This window comes from Pan troglodytes, chromosome 1 (genome assembly GCF_028858775.2).
Source record: "Pan troglodytes isolate AG18354 chromosome 1, NHGRI_mPanTro3-v2.0_pri, whole genome shotgun sequence".
Lineage (NCBI taxonomy): Eukaryota > Metazoa > Chordata > Mammalia > Primates > Hominidae > Pan > Pan troglodytes.
The window spans coordinates 100988821-101007597 of NC_072398.2; the positions used below are offsets into that span (position 1 = coordinate 100988821).

General features: G+C 45.0%; 1 protein-coding gene across 2 annotated transcripts in view; it reads right to left on the reverse strand.

The window, feature by feature from the left end:
- Nucleotides 1-2087: 2087 nt before the first annotated feature.
- LOC112204096 (zinc finger protein 850-like) overlaps nucleotides 2088-18777 on the reverse strand; it is a 29588-nt gene continuing 12898 nt past the window's right edge. For both annotated transcript variants that reach the window (XM_054686313.2, XM_063797779.1), the window contains exons 2-5: nucleotides 4141-4221; nucleotides 3851-3977; nucleotides 3195-3290; nucleotides 2088-2402 (exon numbers count right to left, since the gene is read on the reverse strand). In XM_054686313.2, the coding sequence (XP_054542288.1) occupies nucleotides 2260-2402; nucleotides 3195-3290; nucleotides 3851-3977; nucleotides 4141-4152 (378 nt within the window). In that variant the 5' untranslated portion in view covers nucleotides 4153-4221 and the 3' untranslated portion in view covers nucleotides 2088-2259. The remainder of the gene's footprint in view (nucleotides 2403-3194; nucleotides 3291-3850; nucleotides 3978-4140; nucleotides 4222-18777) is intronic.

An 18777-nucleotide genomic window follows, 5' to 3' on the forward strand; every position in this document is an offset into this window, starting at 1 on the left:
AATCTACTTTCTGTTTCTATGTATTTGTCTATTTTGGACATTTTATTTAAATGGAATTACATAACATGTGGTCCTTTGTGACTGGTTTCTTTCACTTAGAATTATATTTTCAAGGTTTATTCAATCTTGCATGTGCAGAGGGGGCACTTTACATAAGCATAAACCTGGGGTGGGGGGTGCTTACTGATTGATTTTGAAACTTCCCTCCAAAATTGTAAAGGGAAATGATTGGTTTCAAATAGAGGAAAAAACTATTCAGGCTAAAATCCTGTTTTCAGCAGTTTGTAATGTGGGGTCTTATTGCAAAGAATGGCAAGATTTTTAGGCTTATTTTCTGCAAATTCTCCCTGTGTTTGGGTAACAGTCACAGAATGTGGAGGAATGGGCTCCTAGGCTCTGTGGCTGGAGATTCGCGTCCAGGAGAACTCAGGTCCCAGGGCAGGCAGAGAAAAACAGTGTAAGAGTGCCAACAGAATGCTTTGAAATGGAAAATTTAAAATATTCCCTCCAAGAGGAGTCCCAGATAACCACACAAAAGAGGACTTTGCTGGGCAGGTCCATCGCAATTGTTCAATAATAAGATACAGACAGACTGGGAAAGAAGGAAGTTTATTTCTGCAGCCACTTACAGGGAGAAGCCCCAGGTAACCACCAGATCAACTCAAAGTTACAAGTGTTTTTTTTTTTTTTTTTTTTTTTTTTTTTTTTTTTCTGGTGCTTATATAGAGCTTAAGCTCCATGTGGGATTTCACCTACAAGCAGGAGTGTTTCATTCAATGAACATCTAATCTTTAACTCGGGTCTAGTGTCTGGAAAGATTTCTCTAGAGTCTTGGAAGGTTTCTGAATCTTAAGACAGGCCGAGGTGAATGTGTACGAATGCTATCATTATTCGATCAGACTTTAGGGTCTGAGAAAACCCAGGCGGGGTCTCAATGGGTTTGTTTTCACATTCCATCCCTGATACTCAGGCACCAGTTTCTCCATTTCTTTAACGTTAACTTATGCATTCACCAAAATTATAGTAAAGGGTTAGTAGAAACTGTTCTGGTTGCTATTGGAAACCTGGCCTGCCACAGGCACTGAAGCCCACTACAGAACATTGAAAGTGCCTGCAAACACTGATTTTACTGACCAGTCAATTAAATTGCAGAAAAGCAAGCTAAGGCTGCCTCCCTGATCTGTCCTCCAGAATTGCTAGTTAGAAACGTGCACATTGTCTTAGGTTCAGTTTTGCAAATATGGAGCCTGGCAGTGAAAGCATTTGTTTGACTTCATGCATTAAGGTTTGCTTTGTCTATTTCTTTTATATTTATTTATTTGTTTTTTTTTTTTTGTTTTTTTTTGAGACGGAGTTTCAATCCTCTTGCCCAACTGGAGTGCAATGTGGCGGTCTCGGCTCACTGCAACTTCCGCCTCCTGGGTTGAAACGGTTCTCCTGCCTCAGCCTCCCAAGTAGCTAGAATTACAGGCATGCGCCGCCATGCCCGGCTAATTTTTGCATTTTTAGTAGAGATGGGGTTTCACCATGTAGGCCAGGATGGTCTTGAACTCCTGAGCTCAGGCAATCCACCCGCCTCGGCGTCCAAAGTGCTGTGATTACAGGTATCAGCACCCTCGGCCGGCCTATTTTATTTTAAGATGGAGTCTCGCTCTGTCACCCAGGCTGGAGCGCAGTGGCACGAGCTCGGCTCACTGCAACCTCTGTCTCCGGGATTCACGCGATTCTTGTGCCTCCGCCTCACAAATAGCTGGGATTACAGGCACCCGCCACCATGCCTGGCTAATTGTTTATTTTTAATAGAGACGGGGTTTCACCATGTTGGCCAGACTGGTCTCGAACTTCTGACCTCCAGTGATCCGTCCGCCTCGGCCACCAAAAGTGCTGGAATTACAGGCGTGAGCCACCATGCCCGGCCCCATTTCCTTTATTTTATTTATTATTTCGAGAAGGAGTTTCGCTCTTGCCATCCAGGCTGGAGTGCAGTGGCGCGATCTTGGCTCGCTGCAACCTTCACCTCCTGGGTTCAAGCGATTCTGCTGCATCAGCCTCCGGAGTAACTGGGATTACAGGCGCACGCCACCACGCCCAGCTACATTTCCTTTATTTTATTTTTTATAATTTACTAGCCTGTTTGTTGATAACAAGACTGGCGGTGCACAAGGTTGGGTATCGGTGCTCACCGGGAGGTGGGCATGGACCAGGTGGGAGGGTCTCCAGCGCCTGGTACAAATCTGCAAGAAAGTGCAGGAAATGGCACTAAGGGTAGGCGTTCCAGCGCAGAAATGCGCAGGAAAGGTTTTGTTGTGCTTGTAGGGAGGTCATCCCCAAGCGCTTCTTATTGGCTTGCAGTGAGACGAGATCACGCCACAGCACTCCAGCCCAGGCTACAGGGTGAGACTCTGTATCCAAACAAACAAACAAACAAACAAAAAATAGTGAATGAATATCCATTGATGCATGAAATGGCTGCATTAAAGGAAAACTAGCCAAGAAAAGACAAGGCAAGAAAAGTCAAGGATCAGTATGAAAAATAAATGCATTTTAAAAGATTTGTTTTTAAAGCAACAACACGGGTTTAAATTTTAAAGTTAAAGAAGTAGCTCCAAGATAGAGGAAACAGGATGGCTTCTGAAGAAGAGAACGTTGTTCTTTGAAATGGAAAGAAATTATGACAAGAGGGTAGCACAGACTGAAGAGGTGGAGGTAAAATGGGGTTCTTGGCCAGACACAGTGGCTCACACCTGTAATACGAGCACACTCAGAGGCCAAGGCAAGTGGATCACCTGAGGTCAGGAGTTCGAGGCCAGCCTAGCCAACATGGTGAAACGCCTTCTCTACTAAAAATACAAAAAGTAGCTGGGCATGGTGGCAGGTGTCTACAATGCCAGTTCCTTTAGAGGCTGAGGCAGGAGAATCGCTTCAAGCTGGGGGCGGAGTTTGCAGTGAGCCAAGATTGCATCACTGTTTTCCAGCCTGGGTGACTGAGCAAGACTCTCTCTCAAATTAAAAAAAAATTAAAAAAAATGTGTGTGGTGGGGGTATCTTGACTTTTCTCCATGTGTCTTAGGCCACAAGTCTTACATGGGACCTTGCGGAAGAGATTCCTCAACCAATACCTTTACGGTGCTGCCTCCCTGATGAGCTGGGTTCTAAACAACAGTGCCTTCCCCATCTGCTCAGTCCTTACTCACCTGGGCACCATCCTCCCGGTACATCCCTTGAAACCATCCAGGGCTCTTTCCCTTGCTCCAGTAAGGAAATCACATCAGGCTTTGGGATACAGAGACCTGTTTATAAGAAAAGAAGTAAGATGGCCAGGCATAGTGGCTCACTCCTGTAATCCCAGCACTTTGGGAGGCCAAAACAGGTGGATTGCTTGAGGTCAGGAGTTCAAGACCAGACTGACAGACATGGTGAAACCCCGTCTCTACTAAAAACACAAAAATTGGCCAGGTGTGGTGGCCGGTGCCTGTAATCACAGCTACTCAGGAGGTTGAAACATGAGAATCGCTTGAACCCGAGATGAAGGTTGGAGTGAACCAAGATCAAGCCATTGCACCCCAGCCTGGGCGATAGAGTGAGACTCCATCTCAAAAAAAAAATAAGAAAGAAAGAAAGAAAGAGAAAGAAAGAAAGAAAGAAAAAAGAAGTAAGACATAATTGTGCTGTTCCTGAATTCAAAGTTAGTCCCTTAGTACTCATGAAGGACTAGAGAAAGGTGTAAAGGTCTGAAGCATGGAGAAGATGGAGGGACCCCACAATTCCCTAAGCATCAGGTGAAAAGTCACCCAGACAAGTGAAAGCTACACCCAAGATTCATGAGTTATTTGGGGATAGACATCCTTACCTAGTGAGACCAGGCTGCTATAGTTCTCCATCATTACATCTCTGTATAAGTCCTTCTGAGCAGTGTCCAGGCACTCCCATTCCTCCTGAGGGAAGTCTATAGACAGATCCTGGAACATGCCCAACCCCTGAAATGACAAACCCAGGCAGCACTGTTGAAATTAAAGGAAAGGTTTTTAAGATGAAAGGAAGAGATGGAAGGGTGCTGAAGGATGGAGAGAATATAGTGAGCAGACTGGCTAGGCTGAGAGTGGGGAAGAGTAAAAAATTAGTGCAACTTCAACAAAGTACCTCCATGTTCATGAATATTCCTGTTGTGGCCAGCAAACCTCCTTCATAGAATGGGACTTTCCCAGTATTCCATGGTTAGAGCTGGGAATGAATAAAGTACATTGACATATTATTTCCCAAATAAATGAAATAGAGTTGAAAAGCACACAGCAAGCTGTAGGCCTGGCAAAGCTTCAAGAATAAACATCTGATATGCAAGTTACTATTTACAACAAAAGCTTAATAAATAGGCTCTTCCCCCTTACCATTTTCTTTCTTGTTTTTTTTTTTTCTTTTATCTTGTTTCATTTTTTTGTTTTTGTTTTCACTTTGAGACAGGGTCTCATTCTGTTGCCCAGGCTGGAGTGCAGTGGCACAATCACAGCTCACTGCACTCTCAACCTCCCAGGCTCAGGTGATCCTCCCACCTCAGCCTCTGTATTAGCTTTGACTATAGGCATGTGCCACCATGCGCAGCTAATTTTTTTTTGTATTTTTAGTAGAAACAAGGTTTTGCCATTTGGCCAGGCTACTCTCAAACTCCTGAGCTCAAGCAATCCATATGATTTGGCCTCCCAAAGTGCTGGGATTACAGGCATGAGCCACCACACCCAGCCTTGTCTCTTTTCTTAAAGGAAGACAGGATCTTTCAAAAATATCTACAAAAAGTTTAAAAACCTCTATTGGCCGGGCACAGTGGCTCACACCTGTAAACCCAGCACTTTGGGAGGCCAAGACAGATGGATCACCTGAGATCAGGAGTTCGAGACCAGCCTGACCAACACGGAGAGACCATTTTAGTCTCTACTAAAAATATAAAGTTAGCTGGGTGTGGTGGCACATGTCTGTAATCCCAGCTACTTGGGAGACTGAGGCAGGAGAATCACTTGAACCCGGGAGGTGGAGGTTGCAGTGAGCCGAGATTGCACCACTGCACTCCAGCCTGGGCAATAAGAGTGAAACTCTGTCTCAAAAGAAAAACAACAACAACAACAACAAAACCTCTATTGCACTTTGATAATTAGTACTTCCATAAAATAGTATAGATAGTACTTTGATAATTAAATGTACATTGGCTGGGTGTGGTAACCCACACCTGTTATCACAGCACTTTAGGAGGCAAAGGCAGGTGAATTGCTTGAGCTCAGGAGTTCAAGATCAACCTGGGCAACATGGCAAAACTCTATCTCTACAAAAATAGATATCATATACAAATTATCCAGATGTAGTGGGACATGACTCTAGTCCCAGCTACTTGGGAGGCTGAGGTGGGAGGATTGCTTGAGACTAGGAGGTCAAGGCTGCAGTGAGCTTTGATCCTGCCACTGCACTCCAGCCAAGGCACCAGAGCAAGATCCTGTCCCCCACCACCCCCCCAAAAAAAAGGCCAGGTGCGGTGGCTCATGCCTGTAATCCCAGAACTTTGGGAGGCTGAGTAGGGCAGATCATGAGGTCAAGGGATCAAAACCATCCTGGCCAACATGGTGAAACTCTGACTCTACTAAAAATACAAAAATTAGCTGGGCATGGTGGTGCACGCATGTAGTCCCAGCTACTCAGGAGGCTGAGGCAGGAGAATTTCTTGAACCCAGATGGTAGAGTTTGCAGTGAGCCAATGTCGTGCCACTACACTCCAGCCTGGTAACAGATCGAGACTGCATCTCAAAAAAAAAAAAAAAAAAAAAAAAAAGAGTGGGCGTCATGGTAGGAATAAACTGCACACAGGTCAAACAAAAGTTACAAGGGCATCTGCCAGTATAAACAAATTTCCTGTGAGACACCTGGTCATGGGTCAGATACTTGAGCATTAGGCTGTGGTCCAGGAAAAAGAAAATTCTGGTGAAAGGCTACTCTAAAGACCCACGGGCCCCTCCCCTAGAGCCCCATTAGAGTGAGATAGAGTTTATAGCCATTCTCCTGAGAGACCTCAAGACCCAATTAGAAGAAAACTATAACATTTGTTATATAGAAGGCATTTTCCAAAGAGTAGTTCAAAGATAAAAGATATAGTCTTCCTTTGGATATAAAACAAAATCTCAAGATACACCAAAACTGTTTTTCTTTTACTGAATAACTTTTGTGCATATGTGTTTACCTGCAAGTGGCTAACAAGCTGTGATTTTCTTTCCTTTCCTTTCCCTTTTTTTTTCTTGAAACAGTCTTGCTCTGTCATCCAGGCTGAAGTGCAGTGGCCTGATCTTGGCTCACTGCAACCTCAGCCTCCCATAGCTGGGATTACAGGTGCCTGCCACCACACCCAGCTAATTTTTGTATTTTTGGTAAAGATGGGGTTTCACTGTGTTGCTGAGGCTGTTCTTAAACTCGTGGCCTCAAGTGATCCACCCACGTTGGCTCCCAAAGTACCAGGATTACAGGCCTGAGCCACCATGCCTGGCCAACTCTGATTATCTAACTTGCCTCAAGTATTATGTTCATACTGGGAAAAAAACAGGTCAGAGCCATTGGAGCCTCATGTACAGATGTGCAGTAGCTCTGCTAGCAACACTGCTGCTTGCTTCAGCTCTTAAGACAGAGGAGTTCAGCATGTGTCTGCCCTTGCTCTAGCTGTCTCTGATTCCCCCCAACAGATGCACAATCATGTCACTCCTTTAGATTCACTTTGGATATCCCATCATTAGATTAAAACCAGCAGGCCAAAAAGATAACTTGAGGAAATGCTTTCACATCCACAGTGTTCTCATAGGGCCAGTATCATTTAGACATGTCAAGACCATGGTTGCAGGGGACAGAATGAAGTGTCATCCTTAACTGGCCATCCATTGTCATCAGCATGAACAGGAGGACTTTATAGGATATTATCTGATGTTTTCTGAATATTACCTTACAAATGCTGCTTTATTTATAACTTAAGAATAGGGACCCTGTCTTTTAAAGCTTTATACATCCTCAAGTAAAGGTTTTTCATATTAAATCCATTAATAATATCTAAAGGCTGACCTGGAAATTTCATTTCTAAGTATTTATCCAAAGTAAACATTTTTTTTTTCTTTTTTTGAGACGGAGTTTCACTCTTGTTGCCCAGGCTGGAGTGCAGTGGTGTGATCTCAGCTCACTGCGACCTCTGCCTCCTGGGTTCAAGCTATTCTTCTGCCTCACCCTCCTGAGTAGCTGGGATTACAGGCATGCACCACCACACCCAGCTAATTTTGTATTTTTAGGAGAGATGGAGTTTCTCCATGTTAGTCAGGCTGGTCTCAAACTCCTGACCTCAGGTGATCCACCCATGTTGGCCTCCCAAAGTGCTGGGATTACAGGTGTGAGCCACCACGTCTGCCAAGAATTTTTTTTTTTTTGAGACAAGTCTCAATCTGTTACCCAGGCTACAGTGCAGTGAGGTGATCACAGCTCACTGCAACCTCTGCCTCCTGGGTTCAAGTGATTTTTGTGACTCAGCCATCAAAGTAGCTTGGAATACAGGCACACACCACCATACCCAGCTAATTTCTTTTTTTTTTTTTTTTTTTTGTATTTTTGGTAGAGAGCAGCTTTCACCATGTGGGCCAGGCTGGTCTCAAACTCCTGGCCTCAAAAAGGCCACTTTGGGAGGCCAAGGTGGGCAGATCACCTGAGGTCAGGAGTTCAAGACCAGCCTGGCCAACACGGTGAAACCTTGTCTCTAATTAAAATACAAAAGGTAGCCAGGCGTGGTGGCAGGTGCCTGTAATACCAGCTACTCAGGAGGCAGAGGCAGGAGAATCACTTCAGCCTGGGAGGTGGAGGTTGCAGTGAGCCCAGACTGTGCCACTGCACTCCAGCCTGGGCAACAGAGCGAGACTGTCTATCAAAAGGTAAATAAATATAAAAATACAAATAAGCTGGGCACAGTGGCTCATGCCTGTAATCCCAGCACTTTGAGAGGCCGAGGCAGGTGAATGACTTGACATCAGGAGTTTCAGACCAACCTGGCCAACATGGCAAAACCGTGTCTCTACTAAAAATACAAAAATTAGTCAGGTGTGTTGGCTCACTCTGTAATCCCAGCTACTTGGGAGGCTGAGGCAGGAGAATCTCTTGAACCTGGGAGGCAGAAGTTGCAGTGAGCAGAGTTCATGCCATTGCACTCCAGGCTGGGCAACAAGAGCAAAACTCCATCTCAAAAAAAAAAAAAAGAAAAGAAAAGAAAAAAGAATAAAAAAATTAGCGGGCTGTAGTGGCGCATGCCTGTAATCTAGGCTACTCAGGAGGCTGAGGCAGGAGAATCGTCTGAACCTGGAAGGTGAAGATTACAGTGAGCTGAGACTGCACCACGGCACTCCAGCCTGGGTCACAAGAGCCAAGAGCGAGAATCCATCTAAAAAATAATAATAATTTCTATTTGGGGTACAAAATAAAAGAAATGGAGTGAAAGGGATGTAAGGAAATTGAAAGTCAACTGACTGATAATGCCAATAAATAATGATGGAGCAAAGAAATCAGTATTGGCCAAATAAAACCAACATGTTTTTAAATATTTTTTCAAAATTTAGACAAAGTTTTCCAGTACACTGAGACACTTCTACTATCAAGACTATAATATTGGCTGAGCACAGTGGCTTATGCCTATAATCCCAGCACTTTGGGATGCCAAGGCAGGAGGATCGCTTGAGCCCAGAAGTTCAAGTCAAGCCTGGGAAATATAGGGAGACACCGTCTCTGCAAAAATAACAAAAAATAAAATAAAATAAAATAAAGTAAATTAAAATAAAATAATAAAATAAAAAGCCAGGCATGGTGGTATAGATCTGTGAGCTGTGACCACCACACTGCACTCTAGGCTGGGTAACCTAGCAAGACCCTGTCTCAACAAAAAAACTAGAATATAGAATAAATTACTTTCGGGTAAGTGGAATATTAGGTGTTCAAGAAACATAGGTTATTCCCTCCCTATCTCCATAGAATCATCAATTATTTTAAAAGAGAAGTTTTGATTAGAATCTAAAAATATCAACACTTCTCTTTCAAAAAAAGGAGGGAGGATTTAAATATAACAATTTCTTGGTTATTTCTATTTATTTTCATTGTTGCTTAATATTAGTAATGAAAATGCAATTGCTCTCTTTCAAACATAGTTTTAATTAGTTGCACAAAATGCCACCTTATAGTCTCATGTACTTCAAATTTCCCTATCTATGAAAGCTAAATTTGGATATTATCATCTCAAGGATATTATAATTTCTGTCTTTTAATCTATCTAGGGTTCTACCTTTTCTCTAAGCCTTAGTGAATCTCACTATAGTCCTCCTTCCCTTTAAAAGTGCAGTGACAGGCTGGGTGCAGTGGCTCTTCCCTGTAATCCCAGCACTTTGGGAGGCTCAGGTGGGAAGATTGCTGGAGCTCAGGAGTTCAAGACCAGACTGGGCAACATGGCAAAACCCCGTCTGTGCAAAAATTACAAATATTAGCCCGGCATGGTGCCATATGCCTATAATCCAGCTACTTGGGAGGCTGAGGAAGGAGGATCCCTTCAGTCCTGGAGGTCAAGGCTGCAGTATGCCCTGATCCTGCCACTGCACTTTTGGAGGCTGAGGCAGGTGGATCACCTGAGATCAGGAGTTCGTGACCAGCCTGGCCAATATGGTGAAACCCTGTCTCTACTAAAAATACAAAAATTGGTCTGGTGTGGTGGCAGGTACCTGTAATCCCAACTATTCAGGAGGCTGAGACAGGAGAATCACTTGAACCCGGGAGGCGGAGGCTGCAGTGAGCCAAAATTGCACCACTGCTGTTCAGCCTGGGCAAGGCTGAGTGAGACTCTGTCAAAACAAAAAAAGAAAGAAAGAAAGAAAAAAGAAAAAGAAAGAAAGAAAAAGAAAATCAGTGATAGGTGAGGCAGCTCATGCCTGTAATCATAGCACTTTGGAGGCAGAGGGGGAGGATCACTTGAACTCAGGAGTTCAAGACCAGCCCAGACAACATAGTGAGTCTTCTTCTCTGCTGAAAATTATTTTTAATTATGCCACAGTGCTAGTGTGTGCCTCTGGTTTCAGCTTCTTTGGCAGGCTGAGGTAGAAGGATCGCTTGAGCACAGGAGATCAAGGCTGCAATGAGCTGAGATCATGCCACTGCACTCCAGCCTGGGAGACAGAGTGAGACTCTACCTTAAAAATAAAAATAAATACACAAATAAAAATTCAGCGATGGAGTTGATGGATTTGAGATTGAGGACCCCCAATGTGAACCCGTTTGGAAAAAACTCAACCTGTGTTCTTCCTCTGCTTCACACCAAAACCACAACAATCAACCTAGAAGACTTCTGTGGCCTCAAAATATGAGGAGATTTCTCCCTATCAGCAAGCAAGGAATCAGTTCTGCAGCAGACACCAGCTGGGTGTCCACCAATTCGATTCTGACACTACCTACCATGAGATAGTGTCACCCCACAGATTGAGGGCTCAGCCCCCAAAACTGCCCCCCTTTCAGACAGCAATCACAAGTCCCGGCCTCTGGAACTTCTGACTGATGGGTTTAATTTGGGGTTCCTACGACCCCCTCTTTCGGTTTGATTAATTTGCTAGAATAAAATGGCTCACAAACCTCAGGGAAACACATTTGCTGTTTGATTATAAGGATATTCCAAAGGATATAGATGAAGAGAGGCCTAACACGAGGTATGGGGGAAGGGGCACAGAGCTTCCATCCCTTCCCTGGGCACGACCCTCCAGGAACCTCCATGTGTTCAGCTCTCTGGAAGCTCTCCAAATCCACTCCTTTTGGCTTTGTAAGGAGGCTTCATTACATAGGCATGATTGATTAAACCATTGGCCACTTGCCATCACCTTAATCCTCAGTCCCCTCCACTCCCCAGGGGTGGGAGGGTAGGGGCTGAAAGTCCCAACCCTCTAATCTTGCCTTGGCCTTTCTGATGACCAGCCCGCATCCTGAGGCTATCGGTCAATCACTAACATATAAAAAAACAAAGCCTGGGTGCGGTGGCTCATGCCTGTAATCCCAACACTTTGGAAGCCCGAGGCCGGCAGATCACTTGAGGTCAGGAGTTCGAGACCAGACTGGCCAATATGGTGAAACCCCGTCTCTACTAAAAAAGAAAACAACGACAAAAATTAGCCGGGCATGGTGGCACATGCCTGTAGTCTACTCGGGAGGCTGAGGCAGAAGAATTGCTTGAACCCAGGAGGCAGAGGTTGCAGTGAGTGGAGATTGCACCACTGCACTTCAGCCTGGGTTACTGAGCAAGACTCCATTTCAAAAAAAAAAAAAGAAAAGAAAAGAAAAAAAAAAAAAAAAAAGCAAGCCCTTAGGGCATTCCAAGGATTTTAGGAGTTGTATGCCAGGAAATAGGGACAAAGACCAAATCTGTATTTGACAAAATCACAGAACCACCGTATGAGTATTTAATTCAATACAGACATGGAAACTGGCCCAAGCATTTACTCACAGGTGACTGGGCAAATCCCTGGTCCTATGGGTACAAACTATTGATCAAACCCCCAATCTCATTCCTACCCCTAAAATATAGCAAAGTGAAAGATCTTATTACCTATTTGGACTGAGATTAACACCATCCCTTAAACTGCATGGCTTTCAATCCCAGGGCTATGGCGTGTGATGCCACATAGAACATGCATGAATCTTCTCTCCAGCAATTGAGTTGTTAGGATAAAGGCTTTTGTCTTTGCCTTCTTTCTCTCACAGCCAAGAATATTAAGGAACGTGGACACAAAGGATGAGGTTGGAACAGAAGTTTAATAAGCAAAAGAAGAAAGCTCTCCCCAGCGGAGAGGGGACCCGAAAGAGGGTTGCCAACTAGGAGGCTGAATCTGGGGGTTTCGTGAACTGGGAAGGGGAAGAATGTACTCACTGGTCTGTGAGCTGTCTTGAAGAAAGCACTACTTCGCTTGGCCTGGGACCTTAGCCTGGGATGAACCAGAAGCTGAAGTGAAATTTTGGCCCAAGACCAATCAGGGGTTGAAGTGAAAGTTTGGCCCAGGACCAATCAGGGGCTGAAGTGATGATTCACAGAGGCTTGGCTCACAGTCCAAAGCATGTCCAGAAAAGGAAAGTGGCAACCGGAGCCTGTTAGTCCAAGCTGCACCGATTTGTAAGCCCCCACCATTTCACAGACCCTGGTCAGAGGGAAACATTCCACTGGGGTTTGGGCTTCGAGAAACATCCTCCCCAACCGCCTGACTTCCTTATCACATCCTGCTGGGGAAAGGCCCAAGAAACATCCTTATCAACATTCTCCCAGGCAACAAGCCATACTGCCCAGACCCCTCCTGCCCAGGCCTATAATTACTCCAGCCTGTAAGCGGCAGTGGGCTCTGCCGCTTCAGTTTGTCCCCTCCATAGAGCCGCCAACTCACTCTCTTTCTTTAACCTTTACCTTCCTTTCAAAATCTAACAGAGCCCACCGTATACCTGCCCACAAAAAAGCCACTATTTCCTGGAAGCCGGCTGGTCACACAAAGGACAAAGGCATTTCTATGTTGGGCCTCGGTCCCTTATCAATGCAGCTGAGGAATGCCCTTAGGACAACACCCTTTGCTAGTTTTCCTTCTCTGTGCCTGCAGCCTGATTTTTCAGGCTGTTTCTCTGTTTAAAGGTGTTTTACCAAGGACCTGCCCTAACTCCCTAAAGGCTTTTTTCTCTCAAGGGGACACACAAAGTTCCAATCGCACACAGGCCTCCCTATATCCACTTACCCTCTGCCTCACAGCCAATCACACTCTCCTCTCTCACACAGACCACGGGGCCACACAAGTTGCACCTGCACAGCCACATACCTGCAACTCACGCACACACAGTACTGCACACACACGCAAAGTCACACACCCACCCTGGGACACGCAGCCCCAACCACACAGTCACCGGTTGTCCACATCCGCACAAACAACGGGGCTCGTCCAGGACACACACATCCACTCCGAGTGCGGACAGTCACAAGCGCCCACCTGATCACACAGAGTCAGCACCACACAGCCACAGTCATAGACCATGAAGACCCACGGCAACCATCGCAATCACACACGCAAACTCCTCTCCTCAGCCCTCCACACACAAAAGGACCGGAGCCGGATTCCTCATCCTCAGCTTTCTCTAGTTCCTCTCGGGGCCAGCCTGGCCAAGTTGCTCCGGACTCCAAGGCATGGCAGCAGCTAATTGCGCACAGCGAAAGATTCTGCCACCTGGCTAAGAGGAAGCCGAAATCTCGCGAGACGTGATATTGGCCTGCAGAATCCTCTGGGAAATGTAGTCCAGAGTCCGACTGCTCCCCTACTAAAAATACAAAAATTAGCCGGGCCTGGTGGGCGCCTGTAATCTCAGCTTCTTGGAAGGCTGGGGCAGCAGAATCGCTTGAACCTGGGAGGTGGAGGCTGCAGTGAGCCGGGACTGCGCCGTTGCACTCCAGCCTGGGTGACAGAGGGAGACTCCGTCTCAAAAAAAAAAAGTAAGCAGACATGTCTGCTGCCCACATGAGGTTTACATTCTAGTCTGGAGAAAAAAAAAGATTTTAAATTAAAAGGGGAAAATGAAGTAATTTTATATTGTGATAAATACTATGAAATAAATCAATAGGTGGTATAAGCAGTAACTTGAGGGATACTTCCCGTAGCATTGATGGGACTGGTGTCTGAGAGATAACCCTCGAGCTTTGGTGGTGAGGAGCCAGCAGTGTGGAAGGGTATTCCAAACAGAGGCACAGCTACACTGAAGACTCTGAAAAATCAGAGAGCGCTTGGAGCGTTCCGGAAACAGAAAGCAGCCTGGTGTGACTGAAGCTTAGCAAGTGAGTAGGAAATTAATTTAGATTTAGGATGCAGAGGTCGGCATTTTCCGATTCATATGAGAAAATGATAGTGCTGAGATTACAGGCGTGAGCCACTGCACCCAGCCCCAAACTAAGTTTTTTTAGCAGCAAGAATAGATGTTCTGGTAGGGTCAGCATCTAAAGATTTTACAAACAATATCTCTTCTTCTAGTTTGCGGTCATTATTGAAATAACAAACATGTCCTATTGTCAGATCTTACTCTCAGTAACTGATTTCATTGATCTGAATAGGAAACTTACTTGATTAATCACCTACTCTTTGGTATTACCTGACATCTCATTAATGCATCTTTGAATTGAATTATTGCTCAATAGGAGTGATTGTGAAATAGTGGCAATGTGTTACATCACTATTGAAGTAACCATCTCTAATGTGAGTCCTATGACAGTTTCAGCAAGTATAAAGCACTATGGGGTTTTACAATGATTTCTGTAATCTTTTCTTTCTTTCTTTTTTTTTTTTTTTTTTTTTTTTTTTTTGAGACAGAGTCTCGCTCTGTTAGCCAGGCTGGAGTGCAGTGGCATGATATCAACTCACTGCAAGCTCCGTCTCCGGGGCTCAAGTGATTCTCCTGCCTCAGCCTCCCGAGTAGCTGGGATTACAGGCGTGTGCCACCACGCCCGGCTAACTTTGTATTTTTAGTAGAGACCGGGTTTCACATGTTGGCCAGACTGGTCTCAAACTCCCAACCTCAGGTGATGCGCCTGACTCGGCCTCCCAAATTGCTGGGATTACAGGCATGAGTCACCACGCCTGGCCTATTTCTGCAATTTTATAAGGCAATTATTTCATCATAATTTGTTTGCTTATTCTTTTTTTTTTTTTTTTTTTTTTTGAGACCAAGTGTTGCTCTATAGTCCAGGCTTGAGCATGGTGCTGCAATCTCGGCTCACTGCATCCTCCACCCCTCAGGTTGAAGCGAGTCTCCTGCCTCAGCCTCCCGAGTACCTCGAATTACAGGTGCACACACCATGCCCAGCTAGTTTTTTTGTTTTTAGTAGAGACAAGGTTTCGCCATATTACCCAGGCTGGTCTCCAACTCTTGGGCTCACGTGATACACCCACCTCAGCCTCCCAAAGTGTTGGGATTACAGGTGTGAGCCACCTCACCCCGCGGCTTGTCCCTCTTAAATAAGAAGGAATAGTGTTACAGTTCAAAATTCTATTTTAAACGTTTAAAATATTCTGTTTCTCGACTTTATCAGGATGTTTCTTTTTTTGATGATCCACAAATCTTGATGATTTCGTAGCTGTTTGTAAAAACAAACATAAAACAAACAAAAACTATTGTTCATAAGGAACAAGCTGTTTTGAGTTAAATGGGGTTTTCAATAAAACCGTAAGCTAGGCTGGGCGCGGTGGCTCACGCCTGTAATCCTAGCACTTTGGGAGGCTGAGGTGGGTGGATTGCCTGAACTCAGGATTTCGAGACCAGCCTGGGCAACCGGGTGAAACCTCGTCTTTACTAAAATACAAAAAATTGGCTGGGTGAGGCGGCATGTACCTGTAGTCCCCTACACAGGAGGCTAAGACTGGAGACTTGCTAGAACCCAGGAGGTGGAGGTTGCAGTGAGCCAAGATCATGCCACTGCATTCCTGCCTGGGCAACAGAGTGAGTCTCCATCTCTAAAAATAAAAACAAACAAACAAACAAAAAAAACAAAAGCAGTTGGCCAGATATTCATTCATTCAGATGTAGTCAACACTTTTCATTTTCAACACTTAACACAATTAAAGCTAGGTTGAATTACTTTCATAATATAAACTATTTTACATAATTCCCAAAGCACTGAGGATCAATCATAAATACTATCCACAAGGCAGCCAATAGACACACACAGACCACCTCTCATATAACTTTGGGATAGAGCATTCAATCAAGAAAAAGTCTTCCAGGTATAGCCATCAATTTGCCATCATTTTGTAGCACTGATCTTGCAAAGATTTTTTTTTTTTTTTTTGAGGTGGAGGCTCACTCTGTCACCCAGGATGAAGGGCGGTGGCACAATCCACTCACTGCACCCTCTGCCTCCTGGGTTCAAGCGATTTTCCTGCTTCAGCCTCCCATGTAGCTGGGATTACAGGCAGGTGCCACCACTTCTGGGTAATTTTTTTGTATTTTTAGTTGACACAGTGTTTTACTATGTTGGCCAGGCTGGTCTTGAACTCCTGAATTTCAGTGATCCACCTTCCTTGGCCTCCCAAAGTGCTGGGATTATGGGTGTGAGCCACTGTGCATGGCCTGATCTTGCATGGATTTTTTATCTTCCATAAAATGATTAATGCTGCCCATAATATTTGAGAGAAATTAAATACCAAGGGGTAAACTTTTGTGCAATAGGCCAGGCATGGTGGCTCATACTTGTAATCCCAGCACTTTGGGAGGCCAAGGCAGGCAGATCACTTGAGATCAGTAGTTCTAGACCAGCCTGGCCAACATGGTGAAACTCCATCTCTACAAAAAATACAAAAATTAGCTGAGCGTGGTGGTGTATGCCAGTAATCCCAGCTACTTGGGAGACTGAGGCGGGAGAATCACTTGAACGCAGGAGGTGGAGGTTGCAGTGAGCAGAGGTTGCACCACCGCACTCCAGCCTGGGCGACAGAGCAAGCCTCCATCTCCAAAAAAAAAAAAAAAAAAAAAAAATTGTGGAAGGCCACAAACCATTGCAACAACTATAATTCATTTTACCTTCAATAACCAATGTTCACCCTCTTAGGGGCAATATCACTCCCATTAAGAATGTTTGGCCAGGCACAGAGGCGCATGCCTGTAATTCCAGCACTTTGGGAGGCCAAGGGGGGCAGATCTGCTGAGGTCAGGAGTTCCAGACCAGCCTGGCCAACATGGTGAAACCCTGTCTCAACTAAAAACACAAAAATTAGCCAGGCATGGTGGCATGCACCTGTAGTCCCAGCTACTCAGGAGGTTGAAGCAGGAGAATCACTTGAACCTGGGAGGTGGAGGTTGCATTGAGCTGAGATTATGCCACTTCTTTCCAGCCTAGGTGACAGAGTGAGACCCTGTCTCAAAAAAAAAAAGAAAAAAAGAATGCTTCCAGTAAGGCTAAATAAATATACAAATTAGGCATGTGTCATGTGTGTTAGTATACGTACAATATATTTCCTAGTTCTGCCCACTAAGAGGGCCTAGAAGCAATGACACATCCATAGCAATGAGCACACGTGTCACCCCGATCTTGGCGATTTTGTTTTTGTTTGGATTTAAAAAATAGAGATGGGGGTCTCACTGCGTTGCCCAAGCTTGTCTCAAACTCTTAGCCTCAAGGGATCCTCCTGCCTCAGCCTCCCAAACTGTTGAGATTACAGACCTGAGCCACCTCACCCAGCCCAAGATTTTGGTGCTTTGTAAGTAATACTTTTCAATAAAAGAAACAAAGGATCTTTAAATAAATGGTTTATTCCACGTCTGGGTCAGGGAAAATACCAGATGAATCAAAACACTTTATGGTGCCAGAAAGTTGGGAATTAGTCCCACACCCCAACCCCCTGATAAAGGCATGCTATAAATAGAACACAGGAGCCAACCTAAAGGAACGCCCAAGGCCAATTTTGTTTGTTTGTTTGTTCTTCTTGATGCAGTTTCACTCTTGTCACCCAAGCTGGAATGCAGTGGTGTGATCTTGGCTCACTGCAACCTCTACCTCCTGGGTTCAAGCAATTCTCCTGCCTCAGCCTCCCAAGTAGGTGGAATTGCAGGTGCCTGCCACCACACCCAGCTGATTTTTTGTGCTTTTAGTAGAGACGGGGTTTCAGCAGGTTGGCCAGGCTGGTCTCAAACTCCTGACCTCAGGTGATCTCCATGCCTCGGCCTCCCAAAGTGCTAAGACTACAGGCATCAGCCATTGTGCCTGGCCTATGTTCGTATTGTTTTCAGTATCACAACCACATACATGTTCAATTGCACATATACTATGTTCTCTACAAAGGTGCAGTTTGGACCTGACTCATCTTGGTACTCTACAACAAGAGCATTGCATTGTCACACATGTAGACAATGAATTGACTCAGAATCACAAATACTTGTACTGGGGACCCATAGGGAGAAGTCAAGCCCTAGGAAGAGTACCAGGTCATCATCTGGGAAAGGAAATATTAGGAGTATTTGGGGTGTGAATAGTACTGTACTGAATTCCAATTCATTTCAAAATATATTTCACAGATTATCACAAACCAGGAAATAAGTTGTGTGTATTTTTCTTTGTTTTGTTTTGTTTATTTGTTTTTTTAGACAGAGTTTTACTCTTGTTGCCCAGGCTGTAGTGCAATGCCACGATCTTGGCTCACCTCAACCTCCACCTCCCCAAAACCTCTGCCTCCCAGGTTCAAGCGATTCTCTTGCCTCAGCCTCTCAAGTAGCTGGGATTACAGGCATGTGCCACCATGCCTGGCTAATTTTGTATTTTTGGTAGAGATGGAGTTTCTCCATGTTTTTTTTTTTTTTTTTTTGAGACAGATTCTCACTCTATTGCCCAGGCTGGAGTGTGGTGGTGAGATCTCAGCTTGCTGCAACCTCTGCCTCCTGGGTTCAAGCGATTCTCCTGCCTCAGCCTCCCCAGTAGCTAGGATCACAGGTGCCTGCCACCGCGACTGGCTAATTTTTGTATTTTTTAGTAGAGTTGGGGATTCGCCATCTTGGCCAGGCTGGTGTTGAATTCTTGACCTCATGATCCACCTGCCTCAGCCTCCCAAAGTGCTGGGATTACAGGCGTTAGCCACCGAGCCTGACCAGTTTGGGTTTTTTGACACAGTCTTACTCTGTCATCCAGTCTGGAGTGCAGTGGCATGATCTCAGCTCACTGGAACCTCTGCCCCCCAGATTCAGGTAATTCTCCTGCCTCAGCCT